Source organism: Esox lucius, chromosome 21 (genome assembly GCF_011004845.1).
Source record: "Esox lucius isolate fEsoLuc1 chromosome 21, fEsoLuc1.pri, whole genome shotgun sequence".
NCBI classification, from domain to species: domain Eukaryota; kingdom Metazoa; phylum Chordata; class Actinopteri; order Esociformes; family Esocidae; genus Esox; species Esox lucius.
Genome location: NC_047589.1, coordinates 32,384,309 through 32,400,547, shown reverse-complemented (window position 1 = coordinate 32,400,547; position 16,239 = coordinate 32,384,309). Strand labels below are relative to the sequence as shown.

At 42.5% G+C, this 16,239-nt stretch overlaps 1 protein-coding gene across 4 annotated transcripts; it reads left to right on the top strand.

Annotated features, from left to right (window-relative positions):
* The first annotated feature begins 1,807 nt into the window (after positions 1-1,807).
* mbtps2 (membrane-bound transcription factor peptidase, site 2) lies at positions 1,808-16,239 on the top strand. 4 transcript variants are annotated; one of them, XM_010866266.5, is made up of 11 exons: positions 1,812-3,779; positions 4,803-4,951; positions 5,978-6,119; positions 6,933-7,036; positions 7,843-7,970; positions 9,305-9,423; positions 9,509-9,689; positions 14,573-14,664; positions 14,779-14,983; positions 15,156-15,231; positions 15,417-16,239. In XM_010866266.5, the coding sequence occupies exons 1-11, from the start codon at positions 3,705-3,707 to the stop codon at positions 15,637-15,639; spliced, it is 1,494 nt and encodes a 497-aa protein (XP_010864568.2). In that variant the 5' UTR covers positions 1,812-3,704; the 3' UTR covers positions 15,640-16,239. The 4 variants fall into 4 exon arrangements, with proteins under 4 accessions (XP_019897583.2, XP_010864568.2, XP_028972204.2 ...); XM_020042024.3 differs by lacking the exon at positions 15,417-16,239 and having other exon boundaries at positions 1,808-3,779; positions 15,160-15,231; XM_029116371.2 differs by lacking the exon at positions 1,812-3,779 and having other exon boundaries at positions 4,859-5,180.

Below are 16,239 nucleotides of genomic sequence, written 5' to 3'. Positions count from 1 at the left end.
TTAAATACCACAGTTATTTTTTTATTATTTTACTGATACTTTATTCAGTCATATAAAAAAAGAATTATAAATCATTTTTTTACACTTCTTTTTCATTATTGAAGATCAGAAGTCTGGGTGTGGGACAAGCACAAAACAGCAATATTTGCATCTATAATGATGTTTAAAAAGGTGAAAAAATCATTGTAGACTATCGGAAAAAAGTTCCTAAAGTACTTTAATTGTAAAGTTAACTATGAAAGTGTGAATTTTTCAAAATTAAATGTTTTTCATAAAATATGATCAAAGGACATGAAAGTGCCCGTAGTCTAAGAATTGACCTTATATGTCTTATATGAGCATTCTGTATATTGTATGTTGTAAACATATATTTGGTTTGATCAACACATGTACATATATGTACATATGTCAAAATATACACAAATTGGCCATTTTTATGTATGTTGGATAGAATTATGTAATCAACATATATGATCATGTATTTTAAGAGACCATGGCAATTTAAATGCTTCTGTTCCTCACTAAAAACATTCCTTTTCAACTTTTTTGGAAAGGAAAGTTAAAGGTGCAGTGGTCTCTTAATTCTTTCTGGAGCTGTATGTAACCCCTGCAATAACAAGGCGTTCATGGTGTATCCCGCAGGAAAATGAACACTTAAGAGAAATAAATTATTCCACAGGTGATACCAAGAAAGAGTGCGTCCATTTCCCAGAAATTACACAGTAAACACCATGTGGGTGACATTTTATAGATGATACTCTGACATCCCGTCCCGTGAAGGCAGTAAGGAGCCACGCCACAAGAAGTTGACAGAAACACTGAAGAGAAGAAGAGTTACACTGTCTCGTCCAGTCACAGTGGGTAAACTGGCAGGTTTTAAAGTTTCAGACCAAATTTTTTTGCAGATAGTTAAAACTTGTTGAACTCGTATTGTTGTAAATCTTCTGTGTAAACTTGCCTTAAAACAAACCTCCCCCAAGGGCACATCAAAGCCCCCCTTTCCAAAATATTGCTTGTAGCGTCCCCCATCATCCTCTGAACACCACCTGGGCTGCGGTACTGCCCCCATTGAGAAACACTGCTCTAGAGTATATACCATCATACTCTCTACAGTATATACCACCATACTCTCTAGAGTATATACCTCTATACTTCCTATTATATATATCCCCATGCTCTCTAGAGTATATACCACCATACTCCCTATTGTATATACCCCATGCTCTCTAGAGTATATACCACCATACTCCCTATTGTATATACCCCATGCTCTCTAGAGTATATACCCCTATACTCCATTTTGTATATACCCCATACTCTCTAGAGTATATATCCTCATACTGTTTAGTATATATTTTTCAAAGACAATGTTCACTAACCTTTTGAATCCCTCAAATGTAGACTGACACCCTCTTCTTTTTGCTTTCTCTCTCATTCTCTTTAGACTTGAAATTAAATGAGCAGTCATTTGCCTCCAAAGAACAGCAGAGTATGCAAATACTACCCACAAACACACACACGCACACTCAGACACAGAGAGAACAGGTGAGTGCCTGTACACACTGTTGAGTTGCACACAGCCTGTGAGTTTAATTACTAGTTTTAGAGGGCAACTGTCTGGCTGGATATAAGTTTGTTGCCCATGGCAACACTAACTTCCTGTTCACCCTATCACCTTTGGCTCTGATAACAAACAGGGCCCAGCATGGGGTTGGGGAGGGGCAGAATTAAGGTGGGGAGGCTGTCACAAAAAAGCTTTTAAAATGAATAAAATTGCAACAATTTGGTTCCCCATGTAGAATCTAATGAAAATCACTTGGATTGTTTTATCTGTAGTTTTGCTCAACAGCTTAAAATAGCTTTTTTTCTCATGATGTCACCAGATATCCACTGTGAATCATGTGATACATGATTAAACCAAAATCGGTGGTCTGCATATATTAACATCATGTGATCTGAACAGGCCAGTTACTTATCAGTCAGAAACATCTAATTGCATATTTCTATGAAACAAAGACCACATGACTGGCATGCAGCTGGGCAGCCTCATTAACCCTTTTATGTTTACTTGTAAAGCTTCTTGAATTAATTTTAATTGGTAAAGAACGATTTAAGAAATGTGCTAAACAAATATAGTTTAATTTGATACTGTGCAAACACCTAATATCAATAGATTTATCACTTGACCAAGGCCTTTAAGGCCACCCACACGAACGCTGAATCCATGCATGACTCTGCAACGTGCTTTAGATGAAAGCAAAATGTAATAATTAGTTCTTAGATCTACAGCCGTATGGAACATACAGCCATCTATCAGGAAACAGTGATGACTTGGGCAGCAAGTTTTCTTTTCTGTGATCAAATAAAATAAAATGTTCTTGTCATTCCATTCTTGTCTGTGATGGCGTGTAAAAATGGCAAAGATCCACTAAAGGTACATTCGACACACCCGTCTAGACTGCCAGCTGATGGGTAGATGAACCAACAAAATGATGTAATGTATTTTAATAAAGATTATCTTATAAATGGCAGATGAGCAGGTCTTGATCGTCCACTAGCCACACTACCAAATCTGATGGGCATGTGCAGGGCAGAAATTACTTTGTCTCTAACAGACATCCCAACCTGCAAAAAGTCATTTCAGGGAGGTATTCCGAATCCGCCCTGAAATCCCGAAGACTTTTACAATCATTTAAATCACCATGGGCAATGCTGAAGTAGCTGTTGCAAACTGTACAGCGTGCAAGACTGTCAATATTTTGTACTCTTATAAGACAGGGGTACACTTTCGTGTAGTCTTGCGTAAAATCTTGTATTTGCGTTTTTTGAGGGCACTCTCCCTCTGTCACGGCGCTCTTGTTTCTATACTGAACTGACGGAGCATTCAGTTCGGGACTCGAGAGAAGAGATAAAAGCCCGCCCACACTGACAATTGATTGGTTGATTTACCGAAACAGGCCAATCAGGATGCTCTCATGCGCTTCATTAGGCACAAACGCAGACTAGCACACACACACACACACACACAAGGTTTCTCGCTCCCTCTCCCTCTCTGCCGTGCGCGCGCTACACGGTTTGAAGCACAGTCTCTGTCTTGCATGCGCGCCCTTGATCACGCGTTCTAAATTCCGGGATATTTTAACTCATTTGCGGGCATCAGGGAGCCGCTATCAATATGCGGGAGACTCCCGGAACGTCCGGGAGACTTGGGATGTCTGCTCTAATTGAAAGGCAGTAACAGCTCTTTCAGTGTCATACCATTAATACTTGTTTGGAAGCCCATAATATGTTATTGTTGATAGTTGCATGATGTATTAAATAAATTAATCTAATAAGATTTATCTCAATCGACTATTTCAGGAGCCAAGAGTGGAGGGGGTGGAGAGGTTTCTTCTGTGTTGTCCTTGAAATCGGACCCGTTACCCTGATTTTTTTTTTGTTAGTAGTGCTTAACCACAATGACCATTCGGCACTCGACTATCTGACCTTATCGATTACTCTTTCCTTTCGCAATAATACCGGTAGTAGAGGCGCACAGTCGCACAGAGGTGACGTTTGCAGTAAACACTGGGCTTAACATCGGAACATGGAATCGGGAGATTTTCTCTAATATTTTTTAGATTTGGCGTCTACTCTTTTCTTTCCACTTCCACTTTTTCACTGTCTTTCTCTCCCTCCAGTCTTATTGTGTTCTGTCTCTCACCATGATTCCCGTGCCGCTCGTCGTTTGTGTTTTGGGCAGCTGGTGCTTCATTTATCTCACCGACGTGTTACTGAAGGTAAGGTTAGAATTCGCTGTTTGTCTGATGCAGTGACTGTAAATAACTAGTTAGTCATGACATCTAACATCGAGTGCTCTGTGCGATGGATCAGGCCTAGACAGAAATGTATTGTTATGTAATCAATATCTTGTAGCTAGCTATCTTTTACGTTTCCAACTGACATCTAACAAACAAATAAAGCATGAACTAGGATGTCTATACCCACTTACCAGTCAGGACTAGAGCCAGGGTAGGGAGTTAGGGTTTGAACATTGCCTGATGGTAGGAAGGAGAATCTCCACCGTATGTAGAACCATAGGCTTATAGCAGATTCGACCATCATCTGTAAACCACTGTAGAGCGCAAAGAATCCAGGTGGTAGGAGAACTTGGTAAGGTTGAGCACCAGGGGGCTGCTGCTTTTCAATTAGTTACAGGGATTTGGTTGCACATACCTAGAGTGATTTGCAGTAATTTAGAAATGAGATCACAAGTACCTGTGATCAGGACGGAGCCTAGATTTCTCCCCCATGGGTGTGAAACGTAGCCATGGAGCCCCCACCACCGCACCCACCATGGAGCCGCTAATATCTTGCTATTGCTACTGGATTTCCCAACAATAAGATAGAGGCAGATAATATTAAATACTCCCAATAAATACAGAAGTTTAATGTACCATGATGAACCTTTGAGGCCACAACGAAACGTACATGCAGTTACAAAACTTTGCTGCTAGCTGCTGTTGCACCTGGGTCATAACTGTCTCTTCCCCTTTTCTTGAAGCTGCGATGCTGCTCCTGTCATTGTAACCTCAGATCTGTCATCTTCTCATGCTTCTGCTGCTCAGCAACTTTACTAAAGATGTTTCTCAAGGGCACATATCATTCTATTATGTTTTAATAATATAGCAGTGATAGGAAAGATCATGTGAGGATATGACAGAGCCAAGAGACTTGGTGTATAGATGAGAGGAGAATGTGTTTTGTTTTGAGTCCTCTTGGTGGCTAAGGGTCTAGCAACATTCTGACATTCTCTCTCACAGTCATCCATCTCATTTCGTCATGGTTATGAGGCCTGGCTGGGAGCCAAAGGACTGTCTCTCTCGCCATTCCATCTCCGCTGGCAGACCTCCCTCTTCAACCGCGTCTTTGCACGCTGCGCACGAATCAACCCCAATGCCCTCTACCTCTGGTAAGATCTAAACCCCAATGCCCTCTACCTCTGGTAAGATCTAAACACTATGCCCCCTACCTCTGGTAACATCTAAACCCCAATGCCCTCTACCTCTGGTAAGATCTAAACCCCAATGCCCTCTACCTCTGGTAAGATCTAAACACTATGCCCCCTACCTCTGGTAACATCTAAACCCCAATGCCCTCTACCTCTGGTAAGATCTAAACCCCAATGCCCTCTACCTCTGGTAGGATCTAAAACCCAATGCCCTCTACCTCTGGTAAGATCTAGAGCATGGTGTTCTACTGTCCTCTGTATAGCATGGTTTCCTACTGTCCTCAGTATAGCATGGTGTTCTACTGTCCTCTGTATAGCATGGTATTCTACTGTCCTCTGTATAGCATGGTGTTCTACTGTCCTCTGTATTGCATGGTTTCCTACTGTCCTCTGTATAACATGGTTTTCTACTGTCCTCTGTATTGCATGGTGTTCTACTGTCCTCTGTATAGCATGGTTTCCTACTGTCCTCTGTATTGCATGGTTTCCTACTGTCCTCTCTATAGCATGGTGTTCTACTGTCCTCTGTATAGCATGGTTTCCTACTGTCCTCTGTATTGCATGGTTTCCTACTGTCCTCTGTATTGCATGGTTTCCTACTGTCCTCTGTATAACATGGTTTCCTACTGTCCTCTGTATAGCATGGTGTTCTACTGTCCTCTGTATAGCATGGTGTTCTACTGTCCTCTGTATAGCATGGTTTCCTACTGTCCTCTGTATTGCATGGTTTCCTACTGTCCTCTGTATAGCATGGTTTCCTACTGTCCTCTGTATAGCATGGTTTCCTACTGTCCTCTGTATAGCATGGTTTCCTACTGTCCTCTGTATTGCATGGTTTCCTACTGTCCTCTGTATTGCATGTTGATCTTAGGGGTTAGATAAAATAGGGTTAGGGTGGTCTTTAGGGGTTAGGTAAAAATGTTATTTTTATAGGTACCAAATTGCCGGTCCTCACCTTGATAGTAAAACATACTCGTGTGTGTGCAGGTTTACCAGTGGTCTAGTATTTGGGGTGGTGTCTATGTGTGGGTCGGTGGTGTTGCTGGTGAGGACTCTACAGCAAACTCTCCATCAGATGACCTCTGACCTACAAACTCAAGGAGCCAGTCAACAGACACTTCAGGTGGTGGTATGTACACACTAACAATCTTTCTTTGTTTATGTCTGTCTGTGTGTGTCTGTGTTCAACTTCTATTTCACTCAGCAGTCAGTACAAACTAAAATCAATGAGCATAATATAATTAAAAGTCATTATAGATAGTCAGGACTCTGCATCACACCTTGCTCTTTCCTCTGTGTGGGATTTATGTCTTTGTGCAATTGGGTCCCCAAGAAGGACAGTTAGACATTATGTTAGAATTTAGCTTAAGTGTTGGGTTAAGCATCAAGGTTTAGGGTTAGGCTTTAGGGCTAGGTCAACTTCAGTCATAAAGGGTTAGGCTTTAGGGCTAGGTCAACTTCAGTCATAAAGGGTCAGGGTTAGGCTTTAGGGCTAGGTCAACTTCAGTCATAAAGGGTTAGGGTTAGGCTTTAGGGCTAGGCCAACTTCAGTCATAAAGGTTAGATTGTTGAGGTTAGGGTTAAGAAATAGAAAACATATATTTCTAGGTTAGGATTAGTTGTTTGGTCCCCACAAGGACAGGAAGGTGTGTGTGTGTGTGTGTGTGTGTGTGTGTGTGTGTGTGTGTGTGTGTGTGTGTGTGTGTGTGTGTGTGTGTGTGTGTGTGTGTGTGTGTGTGTGTGTGTGTGTGTGTGTATTCCTGTTTTACTATTGTAGTGAGGATAACGTCCTTAAGACGACAGTAAAACATGGAAAATCATGCAAGGTGTGGACTTTTGCATGGTCCTCATTTTAATAAGAATTAGTCTTATAATTATTTTTAATTGTACTGAATTGCCTGTCCACACCTTAATAGTAAAACTTGCTTGCATGTGTGTGCAGGTCCCAGGTGTGAATCTGCCTGTCAGTCAGCTTGCCTACTTCTTCTCTGCTCTGCTACTCAGTGGGGTTATACATGAACTGGGCCACGCTGTGGCTGCAATAAGGTGAGAAACACCCACTATATACAGACACAGATGGAAAAACCCATATTTTATTACACCACTATATGCGTATATAGATTGCATAAATGCAGTTCATTGATTTTTGATTGTCATGATTCACATGTTTATAGAATCAAAACTGTTTGCACGTCAGGGGTTCCATTAAAACCCTCTGAGGTTTAGGGTTTTAAAGTCCGCCTGTCACTATCTTGACATTTTGGCTTCTAAAATGGTCATCCTCTATAGTAGAAGGAAGTCCTTTATATTCTGGGATTCTGCCGACCCTCAGATACATGAAGGATGTATTGAAAACACATTTTCTGAGACACTTACATGAGTAATAATGTGAAATGGTCAGAAAAATGCACATATTTTGGTTTTATATTGAAATAAAATAGTAAAATATAATAGGTACCCTGTTTTACATTACATTTGGATACCCCCAGGGCTTCAGAATAAGTTGAATGGTTTTGAATTTCTAAAATAATAAAAATGAACATGGTATTTCAGTTAGGGTACACTTCACTGAACTTACTTATCAAGAATTTGCGAGCAGTTTGAATGTTTTGAAAACTGCAATAGATTTTCTTCCAGACAATTTGGCCGGAAGCCAATAATTGTACTCCTTTTCTTTTTTTTTTTTGGCCAAAAGCTGACCATATCCGGCTAATGGAAGTCCTGGTGCATATGTGTTAGGAACGAGGAAAATCAACAGAACGATTTATCTGAAGGATGGAGTTGGTTTCAGATTAAATTGCTTTTCATATCTGTAATTTCCCTTGAATGCTGTATTCATACTGTGTTTGCAGGGAGCAGGTGCGTGTCAATGGATTCGGTGTGTTTGTGTTTGTGGTGTATCCTGGAGCATTTGTGGATCTGTTCACCACACACCTCAACCTCATCTCCCCTGCCCAGCAGCTACGGGTCTTCTGTGCAGGTAAGACACACCAGAGAACTGAATGGATCTGTTTTTTGGAGTTGCACCCTACACCCAACCTACACCCACCTTACACCTTCCCCTCACCCAACCTACACCCGCCTTACACATTCCCCTCACCCACCATACACCTTCCCCTCACCCAACCTACACCCACCTTACACCTTCCCCTCACCCACCATACACCTTCCCCTCACCCAACCTACACCCACCTTACACCTTCCCCTCACCCAACCTACACCCACCTTACACCTTCCCCTCACCCAACATACACCTTCCCCTCACCCAACCTACACCCACCTTACACCTTCCCTACACCCACCCTACACCTTCCCCTCACCCAACCTACACCCACCTTACACCTTCCCCTCACCCACCATACACCTTTCCCTCACCCAACCTACACCCACCTTACACCTTCCCCTCACCCAACCTACACCCACCTTACACCTTCCCCTCACCCAACCTACACCCACCTTACACCTTCCCCTCACCCAACCTACACCCACCTTACACCTTCCCCTCACCCAACCTACACCCATCTTACACCTTCCCTACAACCACCCTACATCTTCCCCTCACCCACCATACACCTTCCCCTCACCCACCATACACCTTCCCCTCACCCAACCTACACCCACCTTACACCATTTGAGAAATGTCTGTCTTTCCATTGGCTGGTATGTAAATCTTTACTTTGATTGTGACACACGTCTGTATAATATCAGAGGATTATTAGGTATTTGGTCCATGTCCTCCTGCCTAGACAAAGAAGGGTGTCAGTTCTCTGTTCCTCAGGAATGTGGTCCTTGGGGGGAAGTAAGATCAGTTGGCCCCTTTAGGTAAACACAACAGTAAACATTATGGCAGGAAGGATAAGGTTGGGTGACAGCCCGCCCTTTGGGTAAAGCCTTTGTGACACAAGACAGATGGGCAACAACTTACCACACCCCTTTTCACTGTAATAAATACGGATTGTGCATGTATGGAGTCAGAGACTCCTCGGACGATTATGTTTGTAAGCGTTTGACGCGTCTCTCTTATTTGCAAATAATGAATAAACTGTTAATTGTGCCTAGAGAATTTCATCTCTGTACTTCCTTATTTAAGAGTGTCGATCGATGGAATTACCATCACACACCCTACACCTTCCCTACACCCACCCTACACCTTCCCCTCACACACCCTACACCCACCCTACACCTTCCCCTCACACACCCTACACCCTCCCTACACCCACCCTACACCTTCCCTACACCCACCCTAGTGTATGGTGTAAATGAACAGGAGCCAACTTTGATAAACTCATCTACAATTGTTTTCTCTCTCTTTAGGGGTGTGGCATAACTTTGTGTTGTGTGTGACAGCGTTATGTTTCCTCTTCCTGTTGCCTGTCTTCCTGTTTCCTGTCTACTACACCGGGGCTGGAGCCCTTGTCACTGATGTGGTGCAGGTTAGTGTGTTTGAAGCAGCTGATTTTCCTCTGAGGTGATGGACTAGTCCTGCTTGGGTGGTGTTTGTAACTGTATGTGTGTCAGGGCTCACCTGCAGATGGTCCTAGAGGTTTGTCTGTGGGCGACATGGTGACAGCGCTGGAGGACTGTGATGTCGGATCCGTAGAAGACTGGCATTCCTGTCTGACTCTCTCCTCACACAACCCTCAGCCTGGGTACTGTGTCTCCTCGCTTGCCCTTCAGCCCAGCTGGGCCCATGGCCGAGGTAATACCACACACCACCCTGAAACCTGACTCACCTACTGCTATACCAAATCTACTCAACTGAGATCTCTTTCAATGTGTTCTCCAGCCTTAAGTACAGGAAATGGCTCAGTTGCAATATAATTGGAAGAGGAGTGTGTATAATTGGAAGAGGAGTGTGTATAATTGGAAGAGGAGTGTGTATAATTGGAAGAGGAGTGTGTGTATAATTGGAAGAGGAGTGTGTGTATAATTGGAAGAGGAGTGTGTGTATAATTGGAAGAGGAGTGTGTGTATAATTGGAAGAGGAGTGTGTGTATAATTGGAAGAGGAGTGTGTGTATAATTGGAAGAGGAGTGTGTGTATAATTGGAAGAGGAGTGTGTGTATAATTGGAAGAGGAGTGTGTGTATAATTGGAAGAGGAGTGTGTGTATAATTGGAAGAGGAGTGTGTGTATAATTGGAAGAGGAGTGTGTGTATAATTGGAAGAGGAGTGTGTGTATAATTGGAAGAGGAGTGTGTGTATAATTGGAAGAGGAGTGTGTGTATAATTGGAAGAGGAGTGTGTGTATAATTGGAAGAGGAGTGTGTGTATAATTGGAAGAGGAGTGTGTGTATAATTGGAAGAGGAGTGTGTGTATAATTGGAAGAGGAGTGTGTGTATAATTGGAAGAGGAGTGTGTAACAGCAATTGCGTCTGTGGTGGAATTTGATCCTTTGCCACTTGCAGGCATGAATCCTATTGTACTGTAGTAATTTAACACCCCAGAAACACTCACTTCTAAACATTTGAAAGTTATGTTGCGTTAGGAATGAATCTTTCAACACTCTGCAATCACTGTTGATGCGTTTTCTAAGAACGTTGAAGTAATAGTTATTAAACAAAATGTCAGAAATACTTTGAAGACCATTAAATCTCAAGTTGCGTTTGCTCATACTTTGCTTATTCTGTCCTCAAAACATCAGTGAAATCTTTGCACTGTATAGAGCTCTGTATGTAGCTTGTCTGTACATTTAAAAGTTAGCAATGCCATGGTAATGCTGCAACGTGCGTTTTTGGTTTTGTGAATAATTAGACCGGTAGCTAGATAATGAGTTAATATTTTGCCTATAAACTGTCTCACTACTCTCTGGTCCATTCTGTCCACTCAGAGAGTAGTGAGACAGACTGAACCAACAGAGAGACAGAGTGGCCCAGAGAGTAGTGAGACAGTGACTGAACCAACAGAGAGACAGAGTGGACCAGAGAGTAGTGAGACAGTGACTGAACCAACAGAGAGACAGAGTGGACCAGAGAGTAGTGAGACAGTGACTGAACCAACAGAGAGACAGAGTGGACCAGAGAGTAGTGAGACAGTGACTGAACCAACAGAGAGACAGAGTGGACCAGAGAGTAGTGAGACAGTGACTGAACCGACAGAGTGGACCAGAGAGTAGTGAGACAGTGACTGAACCAACAGAGTGGCCCAGAGAGTAGTGAGACAGACTGAACCAACAGAGAGACAGATTGGACCAGAGAGTATTGAGACAGTGACTGAACCAACAGAGAGACAGAGTGGACCAGAGAGTAGTGAGACAGTGACTGAACCAACAGAGAGACAGAGTGGACCAGAGAGTAGTGAGACAGTGACTGAACCAACAGAGAGACAGAGTGGCCCAGAGAGTAGTGAGACAGTGACTGAACCAACAGAGAGACAGAGTGACCCAGAGAGTAGTGAGACAGTGACTGAACCAACAGAGAGACAGAGTGACCCAGAGAGTAGTGAGACAGACTGAACCAACAGAGAGACAGCAGTAAGCAAGGTTTAGATTTGGGGATTATAGGAATATAATCCTGACCCATGAGTATATACAGTATACATTCTTAATATGAATGTAGATAGTTATAAAGACTTTAATACATAGGCTTTATGAGGTATATGTTCAGTATTTTCACATTTTATAAATATTATTAAGAGAGGGAGGGGCCTCTAATATATTTAAATAATGATAGGGATTATTTTACATTATTTATTATATTGCTGTGTGCCTAGCCATGCCTGTGTCACGCCCCTGACCACACCCACCACAAACCCACTTTTCAAACCAGAATCAGTTTTAACTCTTGGTCCTCAAACCCCTTACATTTCTAAACCCAGATTGCCTCTTTATGAGAAGAAACACTACTAGACAGCCTCTTTATGAGAGGAAACATATTTTCAGTTATTTAATTAATAAGTTGTTCGATCATTCACACAATAAGAAATCTTATTGAACTCTAAATCATGTCTAAATCATGCCTTTCTAAATCATGTCCAATCAATTTAATTTACCACAGGTGGAGTCCAATCAAATTTTTTGAAACATCTCTAGGATGATCAATGGAAACCGAATGCATTTGAGCTCCATTTTGAAAGTCATGATAAAGGGTCTGAATACTTCATTGATGATGGGGGGGGGGGGATTTATTCCCTTTTTGAAAAAGGTTGTGACTGAATCTCAAATTGCTTCTTGCATAATATGTAGTGTGTCAGATGAGTATGTGACACAACCCCTTGCGCAGTAAAACAAGAGGGGACGAAAAGGTTAGTTATCGCCAATCAGCCATAACTTTGTGACCAATGACAAGTGAAGTGAATAACACTGATAATCTCGTTATCATGGCAGCTGTCATTGGGTGGGGTATATTTGGGAGCAAACATTCTGTTTTCAATGTTGATGTGTTAGAAGCAGGAAAAATGGGCAAGCATAAGGTCAGAGCATCTCCAAAACAGCAGCCCTTGTGGGGTGTTCCCAGTCTGCAGTGGTCAGTACCTATCAAAAGCGGTCCAAGGAAGGAAAAGCAGTGAACCGGTCGCAGGGTCATGGGTGACCAAGGCTCATTGATGTAAAGGAGTGAAGGCTGGTTGTGTGGTCTGATCCAACAGACGAGCTACTGTAGCTCAAATTGCTGAAAAAGTTAATGCTGATACTGATCGGTGTCTGAACACACAGTGCATTGCAGTTTGTTGTGTATGGAATTGCGGTGCCGCAGACCAGTGAGGGTGCCCATGCTGACCCCTGTCCACTGCCGAAAGCGCCTACAATGGGCACATTTGCATCCACACTGGACCACGGTCCAATGGAAGAAGGTGGCCTGGTCTGATGAATCACGTTTTCTTAAATCACGTGGATGGCCGGGTGTTTGTGGGTCGCTTACCTGGAGAACACATGGCACCAGGATGCACTATGGGAAGGAGACAAGCCGGCGGAGGCAGTGTGATGCTTTGGGCAATGTTCTGCTGGGAAACTTTGGGTCCTGCCATTCATGTGGATGTTGCTTTGACACCTACCACCTACCTAAGCATTGTTGCAGACCATGTGCACCCTTTCATGGCAACAATGTTCCCTGATGGCACTGGCCTCTTTCAGCAAGATAATGGGCCCTGCCACAAACGGCAGGTGAATCAAATTTACATTGTAATAGTTTCAATATTTAGTAAGTTTAGGCAAATCTTCACGGTACAGAACTATGCAAGATGGCAGATTTTATGGGTTCTTGAAGCTTTTTTTGTTCATCATGAGAAATGAGGCATGTATAGAAATGGGGTCAAATGGGGTGGAAATGCCATCATTTTGAAATTATCTAATTGAATGTTGTACTGTAGCACTCCTGGTGGAGGAATCTGGGCGGGTGTCTGTGGTAGGTACTCATGGTCAATATTTTCCGTGTGCAAAGTTACAGCATTTTCTACCAGAGCCTTGTTGAGTTACTCAGCAGTTCCACGAAAAAAATTATAATAATAATATAATCGAATAATAAATGATTACAATAAGGGCTCTAAAGATTTCCCTATACTTCATAGAACGCAGTCAAAACCGGTGAACAGATCAGTGCAATTTCATGCCATCAGGCTTAAAAAAAAAGTAATATTACAACAACACATCAAACTAACTCATTTTACTTAATACCTTCCCCTAAAATTGCTGAAAAAGCAAAAAATTAAAATCCCCATTCTATTCTTCTTAAAATTGCTGCTAGTTTAATTTATGTATATTATTTCTATATTTTTTGCCATTGGATTCGACATGGGGGGTGAGTAGGAGCACGGGAAAGGGCGGGCAACCCCGGGACGGAGGTGGGGCACGGTAAGATTGGTGTTCAAACAAAAAAAACTGATTGAGGTGTGAGTCTGGGAAGAAAGCCACGTCTCAGTTCCAAGGTGTTACACTGCTATATTATTGTGCTGGGGGATATGAGGAATGCACTACTAACTTTTCTCAGTCTCATCCAGTTTAAAATTTTAGGAGGAGATGAGGTCCTGGTCCACACCTGCGGATTACCTGGTTTGGGGGGCCCGTTGCTGTCCCTGTACTTGTCCACCTGGTCATATTTCTGACCTAGTCTAAAATGAAATAGACTCTGGATTTAGCCCAGAGAAATGTATTTATTATTCCAATTGGACTCTTAATATCTCACCCGGCACAGCCAGAAGAGGACTGGTCACCCCTCTGAGCCTGGGTCATCTCTAGGTTTCTTCCTAAAATTCGACCTTAGGGAGTTTTTCCTAGCCACTGAAATTCAACACTACTGTTGTTTGTTCCTTGGGGTTTAAGGCCGGGTGTCTCTGTAAGGCACTTTGTGACAACTGCTGTTGTAAAAAGGATTTTATAAATACATTTGATTGAATTAGATTGATTGAAAGCGGAAAGCGGTTCTGATGAATGTTACCGCTTTATGTATTTATTAATTCTTAATACGTAGATGTGCCATATCACAAGAATTTCATTGTACAGGATGACGCTGTGTTATTCGGTGCATTTGATAAATTAACTTTGAACATAATCCAACACTAATACCTTTTCTCTTCACTCTTTTTCCTTTCATTCCTCCTCCTGTCTCGCCTCTCTCTCCTGTCTCTCCTCTCTCCTCTCTCTCTCCACAGCCTTCAGGAGGTTGGATGGATCTATAGAATGCTGCAGTAATAACAGCCTGACTGATCTCTGCTTCTCCTACACTAAACTACAGGAGAGAGAGGTGAAACACACACACATCCATACATGGACAAACATGCCCACAGTTCATAAAGTCAAACCTTTACCCACAAACACACTTGGACCAACAGTGTTATAATGCGCTGCTTGTTTTCAGTTTGCTTGTCTCCCGGTTCGTAAGATGCTGGCTGGCAGCCATGTTTGTCGCAGCAATGTGGACTGTCAAAGTCCTCTGGACAACCAGGCACCCAGAGTGTGTATCTCTCCCTCCCTGGAGAACCAGACCCGGTTGATCCGTCTAACTCACCCACCCAACACACACATGCTGTTTGTGGGGTATCCACCTCACCTCCAATATGCAGGTCAGAGAGAGAGAGTGTATGTAAAATACAGCCCAAATATATAGACACTCTTCATGAATAGTGTATTTGTAATGAATAATGCCCAATTTATTTTCCAAATAAATGATTATATACTGCGTTTTTCAGTATAGCAAAGACAATTGTACCTTTTTAATTAGTTTTTCCTCCTCAGTCAGTATGACCAACTTTGCTCCTCGTTTCGGCTTCCTGAACCTGGAACTCCCTGTTGTCATAGAGACCTTCTGCAAGTATCCTCCCAATGATGTGCCAAAACACTGTTTGTTGCCATGGATATGTTCAACAACTCTCCTTTAGACTAATACAGATTATGGTTCTAAATATTGATCTTTTAACCCATTATGTCGGTAAGACTGTGGTGATTAATTTAAATGATTTTCATATTATTTATACTCCTTAACCCATTCTGTGACAGATATGTGATCTCCTTGTCAGGGGCTTTAGCCGTGGTCAACTCTGTACCATGCTTTGCTCTCGATGGCCAGTGGATGCTTTCCGCTCTATTGGAGGCCACACTGGTCACCTTGGTTAAGGACCGGCAACGGCGCGAGCTGATTGGCTTCTTCGTGCTTTTGGGAGGAAGTACTCTGTTGGCGGCCAACGTAGCCCTGGGACTATGGATGGTAACCGCCCGATGACAATAACTAAGACAACCAACATCAATAGCCTCCATTTTTCAGGGTTTTGTGGCCCCATAGAGAGGCATTGTGGGTCTCTTATGCTTCCCACAGTGAAAAAAAGACTCAATTTCCCATGAGGCCCTGCAGTGTGAATGGTGACTAAGGAGGCTGTGAAGTGTCTTGTTCAGCTGCACATTCTGTCCTGTCAGGAACAGTGGCCTGTGTGGAATAAGCGCAACTTACGCAGAAAGGCAGGGATCAAAATAACTCGACATGATACATTTCATTTTTGGTCCTCTTGATGGTTTTACAAATGGATGAATGCTCACACACACACACATTGTTTCACATCACAAACACACACACACACACACACGTTATTTCACTCCTGTTTCACATCACTCACACACATTATTTCACACCTGTTTCTCACACACACACATTATTTCACATCAGTTTCACATCACACACACACACACACACAAACACTATTTCTCATCTGTTTCACATCGCACGCACATACATACTATTTCACATCAGTTTCACATCTGTTTCACAGATGAAGCGCGCACACTATGTTCTTTACAATTAAACTGAACAATAGAATAATGTTACGAA

Bases quoted from the DNA above. Each gene is read 5' to 3' on its own strand.
- mbtps2 (XM_010866266.5), top strand. From the start codon at position 3,705: ATGATTCCCGTGCCGCTCGTCGTTTGTGTTTTGGGCAGCTGGTGCTTC. The intron at 6,120-6,932 runs GTATGTACACAC...ATGTGTGTGCAG, and splicing joins AACAGACACTTCAGGTGGTG to GTCCCAGGTGTGAATCTGCC. The intron at 15,232-15,416 runs GTATCCTCCCAA...ATTCTGTGACAG, and splicing joins GTCATAGAGACCTTCTGCAA to ATATGTGATCTCCTTGTCAG.